Source organism: Larimichthys crocea, chromosome II, assembly GCF_000972845.2.
Source record: "Larimichthys crocea isolate SSNF chromosome II, L_crocea_2.0, whole genome shotgun sequence".
Classification (NCBI taxonomy): domain Eukaryota; kingdom Metazoa; phylum Chordata; class Actinopteri; family Sciaenidae; genus Larimichthys; species Larimichthys crocea.
The window spans coordinates 10,817,430-10,833,421 of record NC_040012.1 but is presented as its reverse complement, the minus strand read 5'-3'; the positions used below and the strand labels follow the sequence as shown (position 1 = coordinate 10,833,421).

The 15,992-nt window shown below is 41.0% G+C and overlaps 2 protein-coding genes and 1 pseudogene across 3 annotated transcripts in view; all 3 read left to right on the top strand.

Annotated features, from left to right (window-relative positions):
• Positions 1 to 3,108: 3,108 nt before the first annotated feature.
• Positions 3,109 to 5,100, top strand: LOC104917701 (aquaporin FA-CHIP-like; annotated as a pseudogene).
• A 96-nt stretch (positions 5,101 to 5,196) lies between these two features.
• On the top strand, positions 5,197 to 7,332 carry LOC104917700 (aquaporin FA-CHIP). The gene is made up of 4 exons (XM_010729218.3): positions 5,197 to 5,610; positions 5,707 to 5,865; positions 6,678 to 6,758; positions 6,880 to 7,332. Exons 1-4 carry the CDS (start codon positions 5,209 to 5,211, stop codon positions 7,072 to 7,074), a joined length of 837 nt encoding a protein of 278 aa, XP_010727520.3. The 5' UTR covers positions 5,197 to 5,208; the 3' UTR covers positions 7,075 to 7,332.
• A 5,762-nt stretch (positions 7,333 to 13,094) lies between these two features.
• The window catches only part of thoc1 (THO complex 1), an 8,581-nt gene continuing 5,683 nt past the window's right edge, over positions 13,095 to 15,992 (top strand). Inside the window, exons 1-5 of one of the 2 annotated variants that reach the window (XM_027290602.1) lie at positions 13,095 to 13,144; positions 13,189 to 13,244; positions 13,435 to 13,508; positions 13,588 to 13,648; positions 13,728 to 13,797. In XM_027290602.1, coding sequence (XP_027146403.1) covers positions 13,197 to 13,244; positions 13,435 to 13,508; positions 13,588 to 13,648; positions 13,728 to 13,797 — 253 coding nt within the window. In that variant the 5' untranslated portion in view covers positions 13,095 to 13,144; positions 13,189 to 13,196. Of the gene's footprint in view, positions 13,145 to 13,176; positions 13,245 to 13,434; positions 13,509 to 13,587; positions 13,649 to 13,727; positions 13,798 to 15,992 lie in introns of those variants that run through there. The other variant, XM_027290604.1, reaches the window with a different exon arrangement.

Sequence of the window (15,992 nt, the reverse complement as noted above, 5' to 3'; positions counted from 1 at the left end):
TAGGACCAGTCTGCGATGCCAGGTGTCAGTACACCTAGGTTCTACCACCTTCACTTGCTGCACCTGCCACATCCCCAAATCCCCAATGCCTATCTCTGCAAGTGGTGGGCCCAAAGGGCAGCAGCTCCATGCAGTTCTTGTTGTGAGTTGTGACCGGCCATGCTGGATGCTCGTAGATGCAAAAGGGCAGCATGTTACAGAAGTAAACAACATGACATTATTTCATCTTTCTCCAGCGTTTCAGTTTTTGGGTGCCTCTCTCGGACAAACAAGATGATAGGCCTGATACTGATAATGTTCTGAACTAACAGTTTATGGTTTTATATCCAAGGAGACAGGTGGTTTGATTTGATAGGAGTAATGGAAGTGCCAGGTTGTTCAAAAAATGTGATGGCTTTTTTTTAGTTACACCTACCAATGGAGAGTGAGCTCACCACTAAATATGCAGTTTTCCAGGAAGCAACAGTTTTCTATGAAGTCCTAGTTTTATGGGGCCTTTAAAGGTTTGCATTGGCTTACAGCCTGTGTTCAAGAAGTCAACAGCAAGTTTTCCAAGAACTCCAATACCCCACTTCATGGAGTCTTTAATGGTTTGCTTGAACTCCTCCTACTTCAAGATATTTTAAGTCAGATTATTATATTTAAAAGTCAGTTGTACCATATATGTGCTGTCCCTTACAACAACATATGATGTAATTGTGGGAGGTAACAGACTATTAACAGACTAAGGTTTCTAGGAAAAAAGTAATAGGAGAGTGTTAGGGAAATAAGACGTGATCAAGGGACTTATTTAAGGAAAACCACCAATGCTCAGTCTTTTACCCAGCAGACTGGGTGGACAACTGAACCTGGGACTGTGATCTCAAAACTCAAGCTTTGGACCTGAACCATGGATAAACTGCTGGAGTTTGGACTAATCCAAACTGGACTCACCGAACAATAAAAATCACCATTCAGAGTTTTTATGTTGTTACATTGGATGTTTATTCACCAGCAACTGGTTGGAAAACCTCTGAAGATGTAAGTACGATTGTACTCTGCTTAACAAACCAGCATACATATTCATTATATACCTGACATGCTTCTGTTTACTGCATGGTTGAATTCTCCGTGTTCATCCTATAATCTTCGTGTTAGGTTGATGCCAACTCTAGACAGACAACATTAATAAATCCTCTTGACAGTTTCTCAGCACATCTGCATCTCGATGTCATTTATGCCTCTGGAACACCAGATTCTGGGGGATGAGTCACATTTGTGTCTTATTTACATCTGAAAGCCAGGGGCGTGAACGTCATGGGTGAGCGGAGGGCAGATATTATGAGGTGTTCCCAATGGCACAGGAACATAACAGGTTTTGGTGGGCTCTGAAACTGCCCTCGTTGGACAGTTGAAAGCTGTCCTTCTGTCTGACCAATCTGCTAGGCTGTCTGTCTCTGCTTGATAAATTCATACCACGGCTGTTTCAGGAGATTTTATTTTTAAGCATGCTTGTAGCTGTTGTTAATTTACACCTAGAAGCTGTGCAATAGGATCACCGACTAAATGGTCAAAAGCTCACATGTTATGGCTGGCTGTGATTATTTGCATAACATGCCTAAACATGTACACTTAGTTGAATCAGTCGCCCTCATTTGCCAGCATCAATCATTTGAAATGAAGGTGACGCCTCCATTTCAAGTTTGCAGCATTTAAACATTATTTCACATTTTATTGATAATATGTTGTTGGCTATCGTTATCACTGCTGAGAAATGAGGGAATCCTGTTGTGTTTGGTGGCTTATGTGATAATTATATCATAGCTCAAGTTCAGTCAGCCAACTCATGGGAAAGAGATTATAGTGTGAATGTAGAATGTGTAACCTACAGAGATATGTTTGGTGTCTAGGCCCTGACCTGTTAACCCCTCTGTAGACTTACAGCATGCATGAGTGGAAGTGGGGCTTATGAAATGCTATACAGTAGAGTATGATAGTATTACATGTGCACATATATGAAACAAATTAAATATTGGTTGACATTTAGAAGTCCCAAAGAGCTGCTCCTGCTCATGGGGTTAGAAAGCATAACCTTCATGTTTCCTGTCAGTTCCGTTATTACTGTATCTCTCCACTCTCCTGTCATATTTGCTTTATGATGTGCAGTTCATATACTCGTCTTCTGTCATGCTCTTCTAGTGATAAAGTAATAACTTCCAATCATGCTATCATCTCTCATCTCAGGTATCGTGTATCCGAATGCTATATAGTCAAAACTGCAAAGTATCTGTAGTGCAGCTTGAAATGTGTGAAAATAGTGCCAAACTAATCTCAGGCAGAAGAAAACGTTTGATTTGAGAACTGAAGGAAATTAGCTAAATTAACAAAAGATATTTAACACAATATATTTGGATTAAAAAGTGCAAGTAAAGCTACAAAAACAGGGATGCATTCTTCTTTTTGGGTGGTGTATTGTTCCCCAGGTCAAAGGTGTCGCTTTGATTTTCTACTGACAAGGAGACAAGAAGCAGCGTGACCTTTTAACCTGTCAGTCCGTTCACACAGAAAAGCAGAATAGGAGCCTGGTTTCCCTGTAGCACACTCAAAAGGTCCCATTTCCTTCACAGCGGCAAATGACTGATGTTAACTTCAATGCAGCCGTCCCTGCATGACACATACTCAGAATAGAATAAGTAGATTCAAAGATAGGGACACAATTTACAAAGACTTCCAAAAAGGAAGTGAGTGAGTGTCCTTCACACATCTGACGAATGTCCTCCACACACTGAATAAGTCTTGTGCTTGGAATTAAGCCAATTTTTTTTTATTATTATTTTTTTAAGTATTCCATAATATTACATGTGTTATTTAATCCCTGGATCATTAGAAATGATATCCTGTTTTAAATTTTATGTTACAGCTATAATAAAAATGCTAATTTTAAATAGTTCCGATCATGATTTTAAATTATACATACAAGTTTCTGTGTTATTTTGTACTATAATGCACCAAAATTCCTTTATATTAAAAAAACAAAACAAAACAGTCAAATCATTGAACATGTACTCTGTCTCGCAAGTTGTTTCAGGTTTGTTCATTTAACACTTCATGTCACACAAAGTAACAGTTTGGTGTGGTCTGAGTTGTGAATAACAGTAAAAGCAGCACCGCCTTCTGTCAAACTGGAAAAGTACTGAACAAAACAGGAGACATGGAGGTCATTCTCACTGGTTGAAATACATATCTCTCAGCTGCTTGTAATTAGGCCTGTTTTTTTTCTTAAAGCCACACACTTGATGAATGCTGGTGAATGTCACTCACTCACTGATGTTTTCAATTGTGCAGGTGGTGGAACCAAATCTCTGCCTGTGCCACAGTCTGGATGTATCACTCAAATACTGTCCAAAACCTCTTTGTTGAGCGTGAAGCTGACATTATCTGAGCAGTCATGTCAGAATTTAAAATGTGGGCATTTTGGATGCCAGTTCTGGCTGAGTCCCTGGGAATGATCTTCTTTGTCTTCATCGGCCTATCGGCTGCAATAGGGCACACAGATGATTCCCACCCTGACCAGGAAATAAAAGTAGCATTTGCATTTGGCTTTGTAGTTGCCACATTAGCCCAATATATGTATAGGTCACATCAGTGGTGCCCATCTGAATCCTGCCATCATCCTGGGCCTCCTGGCCAGCTGACAAATGAGTGTCCTCAGAGCCTTTTTCTACATAACAGCTCAGATTTTGGGAGCAGTGGTTGGCAGTGCCATTGTGTATGGTATTAGGCCAGAAACCACAGAGTCACTTGGTGTTAATAAGGTAAGGTGGAATCCATGTGTTTCCAATTTTCCTGAGTAACGCTCCCCTTAATGAATGACATTTTCTGTTCAGGTTGAGTGGCATTTGGGGAATTGCCTCCAGCCTGATTTAGTTTCCTTGTGAAAGCCAGACACTCTTTGTCTGAAGTTTCGTGTGGAAATCTCTCAAGACTTCCACGTTTGCTAACTGCTGGTGATAGGTTTTTCTAATTTAAATGTCACATTTTAATTATCACTCGTGGTTTGCAGCTGTCCTGCAACAAAGGAAGGCCTCTGCTCACCAGGGAGTGTTTACAGGATGAAAGCATGTGTGGTCCTCTGCAAAAGTTTGTAAAGGACTGAATAAATCAAGCATCTTAATTCTTTAAAGCGTGATCGAACTGTTGGTTTTTAGCAGCATGCATACTTTTAGTTTATGTTAACTGAGACAAAAGAAGGCAAGGTGCAAACTTAAGTGTATTCCCCTCTATTACAGCTCCAAGGAATAAGTGAAAGTCAAGTTTTTGTTGTAGAATTCCTGCTCACTTTCCAGTTGCTCCTATGCGTGCTTGCAGTCACTGACAAAAGACGTGACGTTGGTGGATTTGCACCTCTTTCGATAGGATTGTCTGTAGGGCTGGGACACCTTGCTGGAGTGAGTATATCAAAATGTTTCCCCCCCACCTTCATTAATTTGGTAGATGGATTCTCTGTCTTGCTGTGGCCTGATACAATGGATTGACGTAGGATGAACTGGCTGTAAATCAAGCTTGTATGTAATTTGTTGATGTACAGCCAGAGAAACAAGTGGTATTTCCCCTGATATGTTTCACAGATCTGCTACACAGGATGCGGTATCAATCCAGCACGATCCTTTGGACCTGCAGTTATACAAGGGTCTTTTTGAAGATCACTTGGTAAGATTGTAATGAAGATAAATTGCTTGTATTTGACATTCTACTTGACAGTAAAACTGATAATTTGGTATTATGGAGCTACAAATCGGATATTTTGCATTTGTTTGGCTCATGAGTTATTGAAACTGGGGCACGTACATCCTTGTTTTTCAGGTGTACTGGGCAGGACCAATGAGTGCTGGTGTGGTGGCTGCTTTTGTATATAATTATCTGCTAGAACCAAGAGATGAGCCATTGAATGAACAAATCCTGTTATGCTGTGGCTCCACACTGCAAAATGAAATTTGTGAGCCCCTTCTGGAGGATGTTAAAGAACAGTCAAAAGAGCCAAACTGAGAACTAAACATTACTGTATACTGCTTATTTGTATGAAATAAAATATTTTTTTTCATGAGTTTTGTCTCATCACAAGTGTCAAAACTTTGTGCAGCGTATCTTTTCCTGTCTTTTTCCTGTCTTATCTCTCTCTCCTCCCCATCTGCTCACAAACGTCTTCACTATAAATACTGAAGTGCTTACATGTTGGTTAACACACCAGACACATTTGGCGCAGAGATGTCAGAAATTAAAAGCTGGGCGTTTTGGAGGGCCGTGGCTGCAGAATTTGTTGGCATGTTACTTTTCATATTCATTGGTCTATCTGCTATCATTGGAAAAGATGCAACTGGTTCCCTGGAGAAGATTGCTCAGGAGCTGAAGGTCGCGCTGGCCTTTGCGCTGGCCATCGCCACTCTGGCTCAGAGTTTGGGGCACGTTAGTGGCGCACACTTGAACCCTGCGATCTCTCTGGGCCTGCTGGTCAGCTGCCAGATCAGTGCCCTCAGGTGTCTTTGCTACATTTTGGCTCAGATGCTTGGGGCAGTTGCAGCTAGTGCCATTGTGAGTGGATATAGCAAAAAAGGTTCCCTTGGTGTAAACGTGGTAAGGGGATTTTTAATGTAATATAAACCACTGCATTCATTCTAACTATACAGTAACTTTTTGCATTTATCTGCAGTTCTTGTTTGTCTTTTCCAGCTACACGTGTCTAAAGGACAAGGCTTCATCATCGAGTTCCTCGCCACTCTTCAGCTGGTTCTTTGTGTGATAGCGGTGACTGACAAGCGGCGAAGTGATGTTACAGGTTCTGCACCGCTGGCTATTGGGCTGTCTGTGGGGCTTGGGCACTTTGCAGCTGTAAGTGTATCATGGCTTTTACAGCAAATTTGACAAAATAATCAGAGTTGAATTGAGGAGACATTTTTTGTGATTAAAGGACCCTCTTAATGGGAAAGGTTAACACTTTAGCTAAGATACTGTAGGGATGGACAGGTTTCATAGAGGGTGGACAAAATATAAGCACTTACAAAATAGCCCTGCAGCAATTTGCTGAAGTTTATAGTGTATTTAGACTGTCAGACGGTCGTTTGTAGTGTTGCAAGATGAATGTCCTGTTCAGTAGGTTTTGATAAGGGGTCTACAATAGACCACTGTTCCTTTTTCTTTTTGCCAATACAATTTTCTTCTGTTTGCCTCGTTACATAATTTTGCTGTGTGAGCGTGTGACTGATTTGCCGGCAGTTCAGGAAGCAGGTGCAGCAAATCAGAACCATAACGACAGCTACACACGTTAGGTTGAATACAAATCAACATGTGTCAAATTTTGTGGAGTATTTTCCTGGCAACAGAGGGCAACTAAGTGCAAGTGCAAATAAGCACAAATGGGTCACTGCCCGGTCACTGCCTGGTGCCAAAACTAACTTGTATAATGAAAACTGTGGCTGTGGAACAGTGGTCATAAAACATACTTTAGATGTATCACGATCACAAAACATATTTGTTTGTTTTGGTCAACACAAATCTTCAGAAATTATGCATGTTACTCTTTTTTACTGTACTGTAAGGTTACCTTGTTACTTGCAGGATTAGGCCGCACAATTAACATGAACATGCATACTGACTTGCATTCTATGAATATGATTTGTTGAAACTGAATTTGCCGTTTACAGATAAGTTTCACTGGATGTGGCATCAATCCTGCTCGCTCCTTCGGACCAGCTTTGATACGTAGTGAACTGAAGGACCACTGGGTAATATCATCAGACAGCTGGAATCTTTAAAGCTTCTAAAAATCCCTTTTTTTAAAAAATCTATTTAATTTTGTTGACAAATATAGCTGATCTCTGCATTTCATTTCGCATTTCATTCCAGGTGTACTGGCTGGGGCCCATGTGTGGCGGCATAGCAGCGGCTCTTATCTATGATTTCCTTCTGTGTCCACGAACACAGACCTTCAGTAGGCGCAGGGACGTCCTGCTTCATGGTCCAGAGGATCAAAGCGATGCAGTTGAAATAATTGGAGAGGGCAACAGCAGCCCAGGGCCAAGTCAGTGGCCAAAACACTGAACGACATGCAGCATTTTATTTTTTTTGTATTGACATTCACACACATTAACAATCAACTTTACAAAACAACACAATACAAAGAACGTCAAAGAGAGGCTTCACGCAACATCACATAGATGCACATAACATTTTAGCATACCTATAAATGTCTATGCTTTCATATGGCTTTCATATGTTTTTGTAGTTTGCTTTCATAATATGTATTTTTTTTTTTTAATTTTATCAGTGACAATATAATAAAGATTCTTTTTTATCTTATTTCAGTGTTTTCATCTCAAACAACTCTCAAATTTGCAACGTTCAAAGTTAGGTCAACGTATCCTTATTTACATTGTGCAGCCACCGGAACAATACAATGTATATTTAGGTCTACTTGACCTTGACATTACTTTCTATATAATGTATTACATACAATATACAGTGTTAGTCCATTCAAGGTGTTTGGCGGCAGTCCCAAACATCTCTCTGTCGTAAAACAACACAAGGATGTGGATCAGGCAATTGCACGTAAAAGCACTTTAAATTCTTCATAAGAAATAGTATGATTAGACAAGATGTAGCCATCATGGAGATTTCCTGTTTGGCTGTGTCACAAGAATGTCCTTTCTCCATCTACGCACACGGCTCGTCTCACATCCCGTTTTATGGCGTATGGGTATTTGATGATCCCCACACCCTGGGCTAATCATTGAATAGCCATCAAGTGACTTTAAACTCACACTGCCAAACATTTCTCAATAGAAACCCTGCAGTCTTAGGGCAATCCAGCCAAGGTCGTTTAAGTAGATGCAAGTTATTGTTAGCTGAAGGGGCCAATCAGAGGCAGGATAACCGCTGTGGTTGGATGCACATCCCCTTTTCAGCATTCCCATTATTCTGCTCTGTGTGAGATGATCATTAACAAAAAGTCTGTGTCCCAAATAATTTTATGATGTCCTGTGAGGGAGTAAAGGTGTACGTTTTGTTCTGCTGTCACATGCAAGTTGTACTTATTGCCACACAGCTACGCAGGTGAAATCCATGATGGAAAATCACCGATATATATACAACAAAGGTTGGTGCAACATTAAGCATAGACATGAGGATCTGCAAAGCTTGAATAAATCAACACATTTCATTAGATTTAATCGCAATGGCTGAAATAAACAGAATAAAAATATGGTAACACTTAAGATTACAATCTACATTCAGTATATACATCATTTTTTATAGCTTTCCTCCCTTCAAGGAGGGATATTACTCTACTCAGCTAAATTTATCAACGAAGGATAGCTGTGCAGATGGGTTTATCTCACTTATATGACATGACACTTCTTCACATGATTTTTTTTTTTTATGGTGGAATTTCAGAGGCCGATCACGTGACTGCGGCCAATCTAAAATCTCCTTCCTTTGTGTGCTTAACCTCGGAGGTCAGAGCATTGTGTTTAGCCACTTGTTTTGAAGTTTGTCCTCAACAACATGGACAATGCTCTTTTTGTTGCTTCTCAGTCATTTTGTCTGAGACTGTCCTTCATCAAATGATTTGGCTCGCATGTTAAGCTTGATTATGCCGCAATTTGGCACAGCAGAATGTTTAGTCAACCTCTCATTATCTTTATCTGGACAAAATTAAAAATGATTAAAAAAAAACAGTGTCCTTTATTTTCACTTTACAAATGAATAGCGGCCCATTAAAGGATGAAGCTGGCAATATTCTACATATTTCTATAGTCAACAATTAGCATGAAAAAAACACAAAACAGTCAATTAGTTGATCGTACTAACAAGTATTGCCTGTGGAGCCAAAGCCTGATATAACCTTCTCTGTGCCACATACCTCGATTATTGTCCAGAAATAATTAAAACACATCAATGAACCATGCTGTTGCATACAACAAACATGGGCACTGTAGTTTATTTTAATCAAGTCCCACTTACACCATCCTGTTGCTGTAAATTCTCACTAGTGCAGCAACTGTGTGGAAATAGTTTCAAACAAATGCCCAACTGTTTGATGAATATCAATGAGCCTTTTCAAAAACCAAAACTGAATTCCTGCGATAAATGTAGATGTATGTCTTTAGAAGAAGGGGTACCACAGTCAGGTCAGAAAGAACAGAGAGGCAGACTGACACATTATTATCTTTGTTTTTGCTTGGTTTGTTGTCAAAAAGAAAATATGAAGTGGCACCTGCTTTGAAAGCAACATACATTAGCTTCCTTAGAACCCACATGTAAAACATATATACTACAACTCGAGGACTACGTGCCTTTAACCTTAACCCCTCCCTTCAACCCTCTTCACCCCATCTCCACATACTGCCTGGCCCTTATCTGCAACCCAAGAGTTACTCGCCGTGCTCACTCCCTTTCTGCTTTTCATCAGGTTTTGGCAACAGTTCAATAATTGCTGTGTCAGAAAGGGGGTGGTGGGGCACAGTTAGATATCTGGCAAACTGTGTGCACAACTGTGTGTATGAGAAACAAAGTGCCAATCAAAACTGCAGAGTAAAACAGTTCTGACTTCCCCTTTTCATGGCCGCTGTGACCACACAGATGTCGTAAAAATTATCCCTCAGCTCTTTCTGCATGACACTACTGGCCTACATTTTCACAGCTTCATTGTTTTTTTCCAAACATCAGCACGACACCTTTTGGTTGAGTCAACAGCCATTATAACTGCAGCCCAATGAACACTTGTCAAACGGTACAGAAGGTGAATGGCCCCACTAATGCAAACTACTTCAGAGGTCCTGACCCACGAAACTGCTCAGTAAACACGTATCAAAACAGGCTGCAGTGTTCACATGGGTTCTGTCAAAGTTAAAGGCAAAGTCCGTTATTCATATGTAAACTGTAAAAAAAAAAGTAAAAGAGACACAGCCACCAACAAAATCTGACTGATTTACATCTGTTGTAAAGTGCAGACTGGCCTTGACAAACAAATCCAAGTTATTAATGTTTGCTGGTGTTGTTTACATCATTAATGTCTGTAAATACAGCATACAAATTCTTTGTACACATATATACTTTGTGAATAAAGTTTAATTCTCATTAAAACAGGCTGATATTTTCAACTAGACCATTATAATACTAATTAAATCAACTATTTACATAAATACACCTTGAATTTCTGGATCAGAAAGTTTACAGACTGGGCCTTTAATGATTGACGTTGCATTGTAATGCATCGCTGGTTCTAATGTACTTTCTGACATTGAACAGTGGAACAGTAACATTTTGTCAAAGAATTCAGGCCCTGCAGTGAGTGTGCACACACAAACACGTGACTGATCTTTGTGGTGTTCAGTAGCTGTATGTCTATGTGATGTAAAATGCTAGGAGGAGTGTCATATATGATAGGAGTATCATCAGGAAAAGGTGAATTTCAGGTTTATCCTGCAATGTGTGGGACAAAGACACACACACACACACACAGACAGTCATCACTTAGTATGATTGGGGCTAAACATGAACAGCTTCAACTGTAGAAAACAAAACAGTGTGCAACACTGCCGCCCTCTGGTCTAAATTGGATTTAGGCCAGCATGCTGATAGTCACACTAAAGGTCACAATGCACTTACATCAATAATAACAAACAAATTAAAGTTACTCTAACATCTTCTCATCTTTATTAGAGAAATTATTTGAATTATTTTTTTTTCCAAACTTCACTCGGGCCTTCAAACAGAGACAAATCCTCCAATGACACCCATTCAGAAACATGTTTGTGATGAAGATCACGTAGCCATTTAATGCTCAGTATTACATTTTCCTTTTACTTTAAGTTTTTTTTTTAAATTATTATTATTTTTATTATACCAGGCCACAAGCTAATTGGTACTGTAACTGTTTGATAGTTGTTTTACTTCCGGGACACACGATATGCAACAAATTAGATTTATTTTTAATAAAGGAATTTATTGCCCCTTATATAGAGTTTAATAGTAGTTGCCACCAAGCTTGCTGCATTAGGTTTGGCTTAACCCGTAAGACAAAAATATTGACACTTAAAGGCTCAGTGTGTCGGATTTAGTGCTGTGAAGCTGCAGATTTCAACCAAATGAATACTCTCCTACACCTCGCCCTCTCCTTCCAAGCATGTAAGAAAAACTCTGTCTGCTAAATTCACATTAAAAGCAAACATCCATATCTAGATCAGGGTTTGGGTTGATTGTTCTCAGCTACTGGGCTACAAAAATGGTGTATGTAAGATGTGACATGTAAGAGGAGCCACTCTCACTGTAGATATAAAGGACTAATTTTAAAACTACAAATACACAACAGTTCTTATTTTCAGGTGACTATACATCAATGCTCCTAAATCTTACACATTGTACCTTTAAATATAATCTAGTTACTGAGCAAATGAATGCATGTGTCTAGACCAGGCGTCTATAAGCAGGGGTCTGTGATTCCTAGGAGGTCCACAGAGGTACTGCAGGGGGTCCGCCAATTTATTTGTCATAATAATTGACAATTAAAAATAATAAAAAAAATAATAATGGTGAATGTGAGGGTGCAGATAATTAAAGAAACTACAAACAAGTCCAAAGACACACCGCTCTTGGCATTTAACAACCAATTTTCACCAAAAGATCCATTGACTTTTGCCCTGATTTTCGGGCAAAACTGTGCAGCTATCATATACTTTGTCAGGGCTGTCTGAAACTTGTTGGGGTTGTTAAGAGCAATATTATGCACAATTCGGCTGCATAATTTATAAGGGGCCGGCACAAAAAAACTCTATAGCGCCCCCTGGAATTTTTGTTTGGAACAGCCCCGCCACAGTTTTGGACACAGAATTATGAAACTCAGCCACTTTGTACAACATGGCAGGACCTACAAAAAAAATCTATTGTCCAAAACTGTGACGGGGCTGTTTGAAAGAAAAAATCAGTGGCGAAGGCGCTGATTTCGATGTGAGCTCATATCTCAGGAACGCTTTGGCGAAACGGAACCAAATTTGATGTCATGCTTCGAGGCGCTGTCCCAAGGCCAGGAACCAAATATGGTGTCATTTCGTCTCTAGGGGGCGCTATAATTAGCAAAACATTGTTTTTGCTCATATCTCCTGAAGTGTTTGTATTTGAAATTAAATTGTGATATCCACAGATACTGTGGGTTGCCCTATTGATAGTTGATGCCAACTTTTCACGTTAGCCAATCACTGTTGATGGCAACGCCGACAGACAGGACGTTTGCTCATATCTCGGCAATGCTTTGACCGCCGAAGACCAAATTCGGTCACGTGCATCGAGACCCGCCCCAAAGTGTGCCAATACAATTTGGTGTCATTTGTCCACTAGGAGGTGCTGTAATTTACAAAATTGCATTTTTGCTTTTTTGTCTTGACGTGTTTGGATTTGACCAATATTATGCACAATTCGGCTGCATAATTAATGAGGGGGCGGGGCAAAAGCGCGCTATAGCGCCCCCTGGAATTTTTCTTTCTAACAGCACCGCCACAGTTTTGGACACAGAATTATGAAACTCAGTCAAATTGTAGAACAAGGCAGGACCTACAAAAAAGTCTCTTGGACCAATGGGCTATAATGAACAGAAAGCGGGATATTTAAGAATGAAAATCGCCATTTTTGCTGTTTCAGTCTGGTTGACAAGGGGTCATGTTTGAACGAACTCCTCCTAGGGATTGTATCCAATTCACTTCAAACTTGGTAGGTGTGTTCACATAGACTTCCTGAGTAAAAGTTATCAAAATTATGAATTTTGAGGAATCGCTGTGGGCGTGGCGATCCATAAAATTCATTCAAAGAAGCAAGCGGCAGGAAGCACCTTCTCAGAGCTGTCCGAAACTTCTTGTGGTTATTAGGTCCAATATTATAAAGACCAATATTATGCACATTTTTGACGTGCGCACATGTGCGAGGGCCCGACCATCGCTGTCGGCAGAAATAATTAAATGGGTAAAAAAAAAAGTGTTGTTTATATTTTTCATGACATTATTACTGCAGCAAACAGTATTTTCCGGAGCACAGAGCTGCTCCTGAACGCACCCTCTCTCTCCACACACACACAGCCGGAAGAAACCGGAAGAAGTTTTAGCGGCACCTCCGGTTTGCAAAGGCGTAAAGATGTCGCCGTCCTTATTTCACCTCCGGTTTGCAAAGGCGTAAAGATGTCGCCGTCCTTATTTAATTTTGTCGACGCTAAAGACAAATTCACGGTGAGAAAACCTCAGAGTTGCCCTTTCTTCGTCAGAGAGCGTGTTGTTATAGACCGCACACTGTCATTGAACGCGTCGCTGAGCACCAGGCTTGTTGCCACGGGTTACTGTTCCCTTGGTGTTCTCGGCGGATGCTAAGCTAAGCTAACAAAAAAACGCTGTCTCTAACGGTGTGTTGTTTTACCTGCAGACCTCTGCCAGACATGCCCTAGCTGGTAAAACCGGCAAGCATTTGGTAAACGCTTTCAACCAGATCCCCGGGAAGTAAGTAAAGCTACTTTAACCCTCTTTGTTTGTGAGTTATGAATCGGCTCCTTCACCTGTCTGACTCGTTATGTTACAGCGAGGTAGAAAAGAAGACCACACTGGACCAGGCGCTGAGGGGGGTCCTCGGTGATCAGATTGTAAGTAAATCAACTGTGACCTAATTAAAACAACGTGGCTGTACGTAAGAGCCTGATATTGTTGTGTTTTTGTGTGCAGGTTGAGCAGAAAGCAAGCTGTGATGACTACCTGTCTCTCATATACCTGAGTATTGATGCGGTCACAGAAGGTATGTCACTCATCCACATGACAGCACGTATTATCAGCATTGTTGTGATTATATTAAACTTCCAAAAACCTGTTCAAGAGAGGGTGAGGGAGAGAGAGACAACATCTGATCACCGAGGACCCCCCTCAGCGCCTGGTCGAGTGTGGGTCTTTCTTTTCTACCTCGCTGTAACATAACGAGTCAGACAGGTGAAGAACCGATTCATAACTCACAAACAAGAAGGTTAAAGCAGCTTTACTTACTTCCGGGGATCTGGTTGAAAGCGTTTACCAAATGCTTGCCGGTTTTGCCAGCTAGGCATGTCTGGCAGAGGTCTGCAGTAAAACAACACACACGTTAGAGAAGCGTTTTTTTGTTAGCTTCGCTTAGCACCGCCGAGAACACCAAGGGAACAGTAACCCGTGGCAACAAGCCTGGTCTCAGCGACGCGTTCAATAACAGTGTGCTTCTAAACAACACGCTCTTTGACGAAGAAAAGGCAACTCTGAGTGTTTCTCACCGTGAATTTGTCTTTCGTCGACATTAAATAAGGACGGCGACATCTTTACGCCTTTGCAAACCGGAGGTGCCGCTAAAACTTCTTCCGGTTTCTTCCGCTGTGTGTGTGTGGTGTGTGTTGTGTGGTGTGGAGAAGAGAGGGTGCGTTCAGGAGCAGCTCTGTGCTCCGGGATACTGTTTGCTGCGTAATAATGTCATGAAAAATATAACAAACATTTTTTACCCATTTAATTATTTCTGCCGACAGCTGGTCGGGCCCTCGCACATGTGCGCACGTCAAAAATGTTGCAAATATTGGTCTTTAATAATATGGACCTATAAACCACAAGACGTTTCAGACAGCTCTGAGAAGGTGCCGCTTGCTTCTTTTGAATGAATTTTATGGTCGCCACGCCACAGCGATTCCTCAAAATATAAAAATAAGAATAATTTTGATACTTTTACTCAGGAAGTGCTAGGTGAACAACCTACCAAGTTGAAGTGAATTGGATACAATCCCTAGGAGGAGTTCGTTCAAACATGACCCCTTGTCAACCAGACTGAAACAGAAAAAATGGCGATTTTCATTCTTAAATTCTGCTTCTGTTCATTGTAGCCCATTGGTCCAAGAGACTTTTTGTAGGTCCTGCCTTGTTCTACAAGAGTTGACTGAGTTCCATATTCTGTGTCCAAAACTGTGGCGTTGCTGTAGAAAGAAAAATTCCAGGGGGCGCTATGAGCTCTTTTGCCCGCCCCCTCATTATATGCAGCCGAATTGTGCATAATTGGTCATCCAAACACGTCAAGACAAAAAAGCAAAAATGCATTTTTGTAAATTACAGCGCCTCCTAGTGGACAAATGACACCAAATTTTATTGGCACACTTTGCGGCGGGTCTCGATGCACGTGACCGAATTTGGTCTTCGGAGGTCAAAGCATTGCCGAGATATGAGAAACGTCCTGTCTGCAGCGTTGCCACCAAACAAATTGGCTAACATGAAAGTTGGCATCAACTATCAATGGGGCAACCCACAGTATCTGGATATCACAATTCATTTCAATACAACACTTCAGGAGATATGAGCAAAAACAATTTTTTGCAAATTATAGCGCCCCCTAGAGACGAATTGACACCATATTGTTTCCTGGCTTGGGACCAGCGCCTCGAAGCATGACATCAAATTTTGTTCCGTTTCGCCAAAGCTTCCTGAGATATGAGCTCACATCGAAATCGGCGCCTTCGCCACTGATTTTTTTCTTTCAAACGGCCCCGCCACAGTTTTGGACAAAAGACTTTTTTGTAGGCCCGTCCATGTTTGTTCAAAGTGGCTGAGTTTTCATAATTCTGTGTCCAAAACTGGTGCAGGCTGTCCCAAAGAAAAATTCAAGGGGGCGCTATAGAGCGCGTTTGCCCCGCCCCCTCATTAATCATGCAGCCGAATTGTGCATAATATTGCTCTTAACAACCCCAACAAGTTTCAGACAGCTGTGACAAAGTATATGATAGCCGCACAGTTTGCCCGAAAACAGGGCAAAGTCAATGGATTTTTTGGTGAAAATCTGTAGCGTCGATTTGAGTGCCGTTCATGGCCACGGCCTCGATAAAAAGTTGTGATTTGATAACTTCATTGGCAAGGCCTTGAGAACACACAGGCCCAAGTTGAAGCATAGGGGAGGAAATCCCTAGGAAATGGGCAAAATATTGACATCCCCTCGCA